Raw genomic sequence first — 10,354 nt, forward strand, 5'->3', positions numbered from 1 at the left:
GAAAAATTCAAAATGCATTGTTTCATTTTGGGTGCCAGACAGAGTTCAGGATTGTTAAACATGTTTGAAGTCCAGAAAAATTCTGGACTGATGCTTAGAGTGAAAGTAATTTAGTTTGGATTTTCTTTGACAGGTAAATACAATCAGCCTGAATCCTATAGGCACAATGCTTGTTTCAGGCAGCAAAGAAGGGACTGTTAGTATTTGGGACCTCACCACCTTAACTGTTTTACATCAAGTCCACTGTCATTTGGGCACCATCAATGATGTTGCATTCAGCCCTGGTATGTTTCAGACTTAAAAGTATATATTTTTTATCAAATGTAAACCTCATTGCACAGTCTTAGGTTGTCGATTGCTTCTCAGGTGCATGATGGTTGCTTTAATTCTGTGTATAATCAAATCCTTGCCATATTCATAGAATTTACTATTAAGGCAATGCCTTTTAAGTCAAATACATATGTCTTCTGAATTATGATTAACACTTATCTATATTTGATTATCACACTCATACACTCATATTAGTATGGTTAGTTTTTAAGATGTAACTCAACCTTATGCTGAGGTAATGGAAAACAGTTTTAAAGTTTATTGTCCAAATAAACACTTTAGTAAATTTTGATGGATGATCAAACTTACAGATGACTTAATTGCAGATAGTCGACATGTCCTCAGTGCGGGAGAAGATTGTTGTCTGAAAGTTATCGATGTACAGACAGGGATGCTGATCACTTCTTTACCAACAGATCGGCAGCAACGGTACATTTATGACATTTATGTGGAAAAAAATAAGAGAAGTGCCATATTCTATTGCAGATAGAATGAGGCAATTTTTTTTTAAAGTTGAAGATTATTATTTTGCCACAGAAATAAACTTGGGCAATTAACAAATACAAAACTCTGCTTGCAGGTGTTTTCGCTGGGATGGAAACACAGTTCTTTCAGGCAGCCAGTCTGGGGAACTTATAGTCTGGGATCTAATGGCTGCAAAAATTACTGAAAGAATTCTTGCACATTCAGGTATGACCTCAGCATAGTTTTCCCTATATTTGCTTAGTCAAAAGCTGTAATTTTACCTTGCTGTACAATGTATGCACTCTCTAAAGTCATTTAATCATTTATATTGCTACATTTTATAACTGCCTCCCTCTGGTGTCTAGTTTTCCCCCCTTTTATGGTCAGTCTGTATTGGGATCTTCATTTGAAAAGGCCTTTCTGCTTTGGTACTTAGGAAACCTCAATATCAAAGATGTTTCAGCATCACAAGTTACATTTTTCTAATTCTGTTATGATAGTAAAGTTTTGATGATGGAAAGGGAGCAGCTTCAATGAAATTCCTAGCCTTTGAAATTGGACGCCATCCAATTATAAATAAAACATCAACATCACTCTGGGTCAGAAAGATTTCTCTAACATGGACTATCATAAATAAAAGCAAAATACTGAGATGGTAGAACTTTTGTTTTTGAAAAATATCTTTTTGGAGCTATTTTCAAATATAGAACAGAAACAGGCACACAATAACAATTAACCATGTGCAATTGGCTCTTTTCCCCTGTACCGCCCCCTCCACCCTCTCCCTTTTTACCCAGCACCACAGCCCTCCCAAACACAGAACCCAAGAAACCCCTACCCTCAAACTGACGGAGCTACTGTCTCTTAAAGAAGTTAATGAACAGCCTCCACCTTGTGGAGAACCCCTCCTCCGCCCTATATAAGGCTTTACTTGATTTTTTTCTAGGTGGATGAACTCTGCCAAGTCGCTCACCCACTTTTTGTAGCTCCATGTCCCGTTAGCACAACAAGATCCACCTCTGGGCTATCAGGGAGGCAAAGGCTACCATGTCAGCCTCTCCCCAACTGCACTCCCGGATCCTCTGACACCCCAAGTATCGCTACCCACGGGCTCAGTGCCACCTCCACTCCCAAGATCTTCGACATCACATTCGCAAACTCTTTCCAGAACCCATCCAACTTCAAACATGCCCAAAACATAGGGACATGGCATGATGGACTCCCTGCACACTGCCCACACCTATCCTCCACTCCTGGAAAGAACTAATTCATCCTAGACCCCATTATATGAGGTTTATGCACTGCCTTAAACCATATGAGACTCAGTCTTGCACATGGTGAAGACGAGTTTATCCTCCGCAGCACCTCACTCCACACCCTGGCTTGCATTGCCCCTCCCAACTCCTCCTCCCACTTGCACTGAACCTCCCCCACTGAAGCGCATTCCTGCTCCATCAGCTCCCCATATACATCTGACACCTTGCCTTCGCCTACCTCATCCTCGGACAGAAGCTTGTCCTGTAGCGCTGGAGGCAACAGCCACGGGAACAAACCCAACTCCTTCCTCAAGAAGTCCCTCACCTGCAGGTACCTGCACCAATCCCCTTTGGCAGCAAGTACACCTCCTCAAGATCCTCCAATCCTGCAAACTTACACCCCACAAACTGGTCCTGAAATACTCTATCGCCAACTGTCTCCACTCCCAAAACCTCTCATCTAACACCGCCGAAACAAACGTGTGGTTGCCCCAAATTGGCAGCAACAGGGACATGCCTTCCATCCTACACTACTGCCTACATTGATTCTACATCCTCAATGCCGATACCACCACCGGGCTCATGGAGTACCTGGCCGGTGAGAACTGAAGACGTGCCACCAATAGCGCCCTCAGACTGATCCCTTTACACACAACCTCCTCCAACGGTCCATTCACCAACCTCTCCTCCATAGCTATGTTCGCCACCCAATAGTAATTCTGCAGATTCTGCAGTGCCAGGCGCACCCCCACCTGCCTATCCCTCTCTAGAAACACCTTCTTGGCCCAGGAAACCTTACCCGCCATACGAATCACAGTATCATCATATTCACCTGACTAAAAAAAGACTTGGGTATGAAAATTGGGAGATCCTGAAACAACAAATGCAACACATTCACTTCCTAAAGTCCTCCTTCATTCCTTCCGGCAGTTTTGCCAGATTCAACTTGTGCAGCTAGGCCCAACTGTGCCACATATATCCCAAGATACCGAAAGCCCGCCCCTACCAACTGAAACAGCAACCTCTTTAAACTGCTCCCCCCACCTCCTGTCCCAGGAATTTGATCGGGATTACCTCATTTTGAGCTTCTACCCCGAACAAAGACCAAACTCTCCTATGATCCCTATAATCCTGCCAAAGCTTTCAACCAGGTCCGCAACAAACAACAAGAGGTCAACAGCGTATAAAGAGACTCGATGCTCCCTTTAAGGGGAGATCTGCCGAGAGGGTCACGTGGCCCTGGTAACCAATCGGGGACCAGGATGGGGACCACCCAAGCAAGCGTGGGGTTCTGTATCAGTTTGGTCCTGGAAGCTGACATGCAACCTTGAGGCTACAAGCCTTTTAACTGTAGCTATATGTAAGTAGGGGCGGCACGACGGCACAGTGCTTAGCACTGCTGCATCACAGCACCAGGGACTCTGGTTCAATTCCACTCTTGGGTGACTGTGTAGCAATGCATGTCCTCAGTTTGTCTACGTGGGTTTCCTCCCGGTACTCCAGTTTCCTCCCGCAGTCCAAAGATGTGCAGTTTAGGTAGGGTTATGGGGGTAGGGCAGGGGAGTGACCCTAGGTAGGTTTCTATTTCAGAGAGTTGATGCTGACTCGATGGGCCGAATGGCATCCTTCTACACTGCAGGGATTCTGTGATTAAACGTCGTGGTTATTATTTACCTAACTGGTGAATGGGAAATATTATAGTCTCCCACCCTGTTCATTCCTTTGGTATGGCCCTCATTTTTACTTTCTCAATTGCTGTGGGTGCAGATGTGATCATATCTGGCTGGCAATTCTCTCAGCCATTCATCACCAGATCTGTCTGGACTATATCGAACTCTGGCATGTTCGGTCTCTTCTCCCAAAGCCATCCATTCTTCAATGATAATCCTGGAAAGTGAAGCTAACTGGCTTATTTGCTCTGCTACTGACTGTCTTAAACACCTCCATTCTTTCTCCTCGCCTTTCACAAGAAGCCAGGAGTATTCATGAGCTTTTTTGTCACCAAGGAAGACAATTTTTTTAACTGCTGCTCTCTTTTCCATTGCTCACCAAGCTAAACCTTGCTCTGGTTCTCCAGCTCATCCTGCAATCCACCTCTTTTTAGTTCCTCTTTCAGTTATCCGCGTGATCTCTCGAAGCTCATCCCATTTAAGAGACATATGTCAAATTCCCCACCCCACTTCTCCTGGACACTATCCAATGTCCGAGAGTAACAGATACAAGTAGCTTCCCTAAATAGTACTAACCAAGATAAGTTGTTTTCTTGCTGGTGTGTGATTCTGCAGACACTGATCATTCTCCAATCTTAGTGGTGAGTGTCAGTTGTAAAATGGAGGAAGTTCCAAAGTGTGATGTCACATAAATTATAGACTGCACATACCGGGTGTGTTCAACTTGACCTGCAGGGATGAAAGGGTTCTTCTGTTGGTGAAATTCCAACTTTTGAATTATGGAAGTTTGTCCTTTTAATTTTTTCTTGATCCCCAGTCTCCCCTTGGCCACCTCCAAAATGGTGAAAACCAGGAGGAGAGAGTTTCAGCCCAGAAAAGCTCCAGCAATAACAAGGCCGAGACCAGGTCCAGGGTGTGCCGACACTTAGGTTGTGCTCCCTGGACCCGGCTGGCTTCATCCATCCCACTGGGAGGATTTATTCTTCTGCTGGCCACTTGGTGGAACAGTGGGGCTCAGCAGGCAGATTGGAGTGGAAGATGAGAGAGCAACTGAGCTCGCATTTTGACTGTTGCAGTGAATTGGCACTATCTTCCAGACATGGTGGCCTGGTCATGAGGCAGCCAGAGGGGCCGCTGGGTGGCTCGATGTTGCTGTTGGAAAGGACAGGCTGCCAAGTTACTTGAGTGAGTGGGTGGGTAAGGGGTTTGGGATGAGGGCTAGTGAATGAATGTGTGCTGGGGGAGGGGGACTTGGAGTGGAATGTGAGTGCATGTATAATAATAACAATAATTGTTTATTGTCACAAGTAGGCTTCAATGAAGTTACTGTGAAAAGCCCCTAATCGCCACACTCCAGCGCCTGTTCGGGGAGGCTGGTTCCTGGAATTGAACCCGCACTGCTGGCATTGGTCTGCATTGCAAGCCAGCTATTTAGCCCACTGTGCTAAACCAGCCCCTATGCGTGTGACTGCATGTGTATGTGCGTGTGACTGCATGTGTATGTGCGTGTGACTGCATGTGTGTGCGCATGTGACTGCATGTGTATGTGCGTGTGACTGCATGTGTATGTGCATGTGTATGCATGTTTATGTGCATGTGTATGCATGTGTACGTGTGTGTGTCAGCTTGTGCACCGCATTTGGAATATTGTGAGCAGTTTTGGGCTCTGTATCTAAGGCAGGATGTGCTGGCCTTGGAGAGGGTACAGACGAGGTTTACAAGAATGATCCCGGAATGAAGGGCTTGTTGTATGAGGAGCTGTTGAGGAATCTGCGTCTGTACTCGATGAGGTTTAGAAGGATGAAGGGGGATCTCATTGAAACTTACAGAATACTGAGAGGTCTAGTTAGAGTAAACGTGGAGAGGATGTTTCCACTAGTGGGAGAAACTAGAACCCGAGGGCACAGCCCCAGACTGAAGGGACACTCCTGAAGGGAAAGGTGAGGAGGAATTTCTTCAGCCAGAGGGTGGTGAATCTGTGGAACTCTTTGCCGTAGAAGGCTGTAGAGGCCAAATCACTGAGTCTTTAAGATAGAGATAGATAAGTTCTTGATTAATACGGGGTAAGCGGTTATGGGGAAAAGGCAGGAGAATGGGGATGAGAAACATATCAGCATGATTGAATGACGGAGCATACGCGATGGGTTGAATAGCCTAACTCTGCTCCTTTGTCGTATGGGCTAATGTGTGCGTGCTTGTTATGCCCGCGTGTGTGCACATGCGTTTGTCTGCATGCGCAATGAAGCTGATTGCAATGTGTGTGAGGGGTGGTGTGGGGAGCGGGGCTTCATTTAGTCTTCTGACACCAGCAAATACAGAGAGCTTAGTTGAAACCTACTTGAGGTTGTAAAATAGTATGTTTACAAGCTACTTATCATACTTCCATATTTATATGATTTATTATATGTTGACATACTGAATGTTGCTATGCTGCTTTATTGCTACTTTGTGTTTGCTGATGACTGAGGTCATGTTAATTTTCAAGAGTTTTTCAGTATATTTCTGAATGGGATGTGGGCATCGCTGCTGGCAAGGCCAGCATTTGTTGCCCATTTCTAATTGCCCTTGAGAAGGTGTTGGTGAGTTAAAATGGGATCACATTGGAAAATAGTTTCCATTGCTTCGCTTCACATGCGTGGTCCAGCAAGGTTACATTGTTAGTATGGACTCCATCCTGTATTCCACTGACTGCATTGAATGCTGAAATGTTACGGTCGTTTTGGTGATTGGCAGTAATAGAAGGCAAACAGAGAGAAAACTAATGTTTCCGTGCACTGCTGTCTAAAAATGTCACCTATTTGAAGTGGCCAAGTAGCATTTGCATTTCACTACAGATCACAAAAAGTGCTATAGTTATATGATTCCCTGTCACAAAATCCTTTCAGACCTCTTTATCTTGGGCCACATTCCTGGCATACATGACATAATGCCCAAGTCAAATCTGCTCATTGTATAAATGTCCTAAAACAAGATCATTTATTATTGTTGTGTTCATATTTAGTCATTAATGATGCAGGATAAGATCAGGATGTCTTTTGATCACAGTTTAATCCTGTGCAAATAAATTGGCTTTATCATTGGGCTGGATTGTATCCCAGCAATATTATGAATGCACTTCACTGATTATCGAGATGCAGCTTTGTTAGAACATTTCAAATATAAATCTCGGTTGTCTGATCATCATTAAAGGCAGTTTTCAGACACGATGCAGCCAAATAATATTTAAATTTTAATATCATAAAATTTAGTCAGTTTAACTTTCAGAAATGTGTTAACTTTGAGCAACAATTTTGAAAATTAGCAAACAAATTTTGATCTTTTCAAATCAAAAATTTGCTGCCTCATGTCTCGGTCTACACAATTTGTTTTGTTTCACTGTTTGAATATTGTAAATTGCCAAAGGATTTTTTTTTTTTAAACATCATTTGACATAATTGGTTTTCTGTTGTTTTTGTCAGGTGCTGTGACGTGTATTTGGATGAATGAGCAATGTAGCAGCATCATAACAGGAGGAGAAGATAAACAGATTATTTTCTGGAAGCTGCAGTACTAAGTGCCTTTCTTTGAAATCACTTGAGACTTTTTACTTTCTAGCACTTTTTTAACAAAAAACATGAACTAAGAATTCATTTAAAGATGCATTGTTCACAATCTATTGGTAGTTATTAAGGAAGTAAGATTAACCTCAAATACAAAAGCAAAATCTGCAGATGGTGGAAGTCTAAAATAAAAATGAAAAATTATAGAAATACCCAGCAGATCAGGCAGCATCTGTGGAGAGAAACAGAGTCACCATTTCAGGTAAAGATGACCATTTCAACCTGAAACGTTCTCTTTGTTTCTCGCCATGGTGCTGGCTGAACTCCTGAGTATTTCTAGCATTTTTTGTTTTTATTATAGTAAGATTAACCTCCTCCTCCCTATAGGAATACTTGCCTCCACTCAAAAACCTCCCAAAACAGCAGCAACATGTAAACATTAAACTTGTGTCTTGATTGTTTATGAGATCTTGCTTTGGGCCTTTGAGCATGCTGTGCCACAGTGCAGTGTAAAAACAAAAGTATTGTTGAGTGGTCAGATTGGAAAATGACAGTAAAATATGGGGAAATAATAATAATTTTACTTGGATTTGACCAAATTTTATACTGTTAAAGATATTTATTGTGTTTTAGTTGCTGTAAAGTTGTGTTCTACATCAAGTACATAATACAATATGATTTATCATAAATTTAAGTTCATCTAGTACTAAGAATGTATGTGAACCTAGTCAACTAGGTTGCATTAAGATTAGTCATGAAGTAGCAGAATTATCTGTCAAACGAGGAATTCTGAACCTGAGCTGAGCTAAGGTTTTACTTTAGTTACTGACTCATTTTCACTTCAATGGACTGGAGTCCATGCCTGACCAAATTGTGTTTGTCAAAACAAATGAATCTACAGAATTCAAGTGCTTTTATTAATTTGTGAAATTTTTAAAAAGTGTTTCAACATAGTTAATGTAAATATTATTTGGTTTCATCAATAGTTTTTTTTATTATCATTGTGCCTTGTTGCCCTTTGGTGGCTAAGAAATTTCCTGAGAATGTATGCATCGTGTGATGGTTGCTGAAGAACAATGAAAGGTTGTGAAAAGTATTTCCAAATAGTGTAGAAGATAAAAACTTTGCTGGTGACTAAACCCGCTGAGCAAATTATTTTGTGAAGGGACATTGTCATTACCGATGTGGGTAAGTAAGCTACCATTCCAGGGAGTATTCATCACAAAACAACATTTTCTGTATGTGGCATCAAAAGTATTCATCAACTGAAGCTATACTACTTAATCGTTACATTAACTCTATAAGATATGAAATAAAGATTATAATATTTGTGGAAAGTGTGGATATGTGCATACAATTGGATTTTGTCATCATCTAATGGGTTATATATTGATGATGGCTGCATATTTACATTTTTATTTTTTTTGTTTTCTGCAACAGCATTGCAAGGCACGAACTGTCACTAAAACTCTATATCACAATTAGAATGTCTCCCTGTTTCCAGAACATTATTTTTACAACGTATTGTGAAATCCAGACCAGTTGTCAGATTTGTTTATCTATTTTTTTTAAATTTAGAATACCCAATTCATTTTTTTTTTTCAATTAAGGGGCAATTTAGCGTGGGTTGTGGGGGCGAAACCCACGCAAACACGGGGAGAATGTGCAAACTCCACACGGACAGTGACCCGGGGCCGGGATTGAACACATGTCCTCGGCGCTGTGAGGCAGCAGTGCTAGCCACTGCGCCATCGTGCTGCCCCTGATACCTACACAGAATTTGTGGACTTTGATGACCGCAAAACTGGTGCCGAACCTGGATCGATTCAGCAACTGGAGGGGCTAGCACCGGCGCCAGGTGGAACACAAATCGATTCCAATGAAAAACGGTGCGGGATTTGCGGGGTCCGTGATTGACACTCAGAAAGCTGACAAGCTATGGCCACATATACGCATTAGAATCCCCACACATTAAGATGGCACTGGTTCCGCTGGAGCATGCCCATACAGCAATGGGTCGTCTGGGACCAGACGATACCTAGAAGGTAGCCTGGGGGGGGGGCACATATACAACCCGTGGCCCTAAGTTCACAGTGGGTTGTTAGCGGCGTGTGCAGCTGCATGCTGCCTTGCCGGCTGCGACAATGGTGTTTCGTGCCTGTTCACGCTGACCCCACAGCCCACCTTCTGGGCACCCCCTTGCTATCCCCCCCCCGCCCTGGCAGAAGCGCCCCCCCCCACCCCCCCCGGCCAGCAGCACAACTGGACATTTTCCGTACCCTCTCAGCAGCCATGATGCTGGTTTCACGACTTTTAAAAGGACAAGTGAACCGCACCGTCAGGAACTCGGCCCATCGGAGGTGGAGCATCGCGGAGGTCCCGGAGAATACCGGGTCGAGACCGTTAATGACGTGCAAATGGTGTACCTGACTTCCGGACTGCATTGACGATGTTGAGGTAACGGAGAATTGCGATTTGCTGTCAAATCGGCATCCGGCGATTTTGGTGTCGGAACCTATCCTCCACCCAATCTGTTTATTGCAAGGAGAATCCTCTCCTGAGCTATGTCAGTTGTAAGCATTGTCCTTTCCATATGCTTTAAACAATGCTTGCTCAAGTGTTGCTGAAATGTACTTCTTGCTCAAGATGATAAGGTGATGCATTAGCACTGATTTTTAATCTTGCATGCGGAATTGACTTTAAGAGCACCAACGTTTGAGTATAGTATTTCAATTTATAGTTAGGTCATCGAACAGGACGGGGGAAATGAATGTGGAAATTGAAAATTCTTGTACAAATGTTTTTTCAACTGGAAATAAAAAATTGCTGTCAATTTTCAAACTCCTTGTAGTGTTTTTGGAGATGCATAACTTGGAATGGAAGGTTTTTATTCCATTGTTTATACTGCAGCACTTGCATGGTAACTTAAAGGGATCCAAACACAATAGGCTGCGCATAACAACAAAAATGTTAGAGCATGCAAGTTAGCAAATGTAACACTTTTGAAAAGCAAGGACTTACAGGTCAATTAGCCTGACATTAATCATTAGGAACATGCTAGAATCTATTAAGTCTTAAATATACATCACAAGGA

General features: G+C 42.9%; 1 protein-coding gene across 1 annotated transcript in view; it reads left to right on the top strand.

The window, feature by feature from the left end:
* Positions 1-10,101, top strand: part of nsmaf (neutral sphingomyelinase (N-SMase) activation associated factor) — a 131,166-nt gene extending 121,065 nt beyond the window's left edge. Inside the window, exons 28-31 of the mRNA XM_072467725.1 lie at positions 134-284; positions 657-759; positions 911-1,020; positions 7,180-10,101. Coding sequence (XP_072323826.1) covers positions 134-284; positions 657-759; positions 911-1,020; positions 7,180-7,274 — 459 coding nt within the window. The 3' untranslated portion in view covers positions 7,275-10,101. The remainder of the gene's footprint in view (positions 1-133; positions 285-656; positions 760-910; positions 1,021-7,179) is intronic.
* Positions 10,102-10,354: the final 253 nt, after the last annotated feature.

This window comes from Scyliorhinus torazame, chromosome 11, assembly GCF_047496885.1.
Source record: "Scyliorhinus torazame isolate Kashiwa2021f chromosome 11, sScyTor2.1, whole genome shotgun sequence".
NCBI classification, from domain to species: Eukaryota; Metazoa; Chordata; class Chondrichthyes; order Carcharhiniformes; family Scyliorhinidae; genus Scyliorhinus; species Scyliorhinus torazame.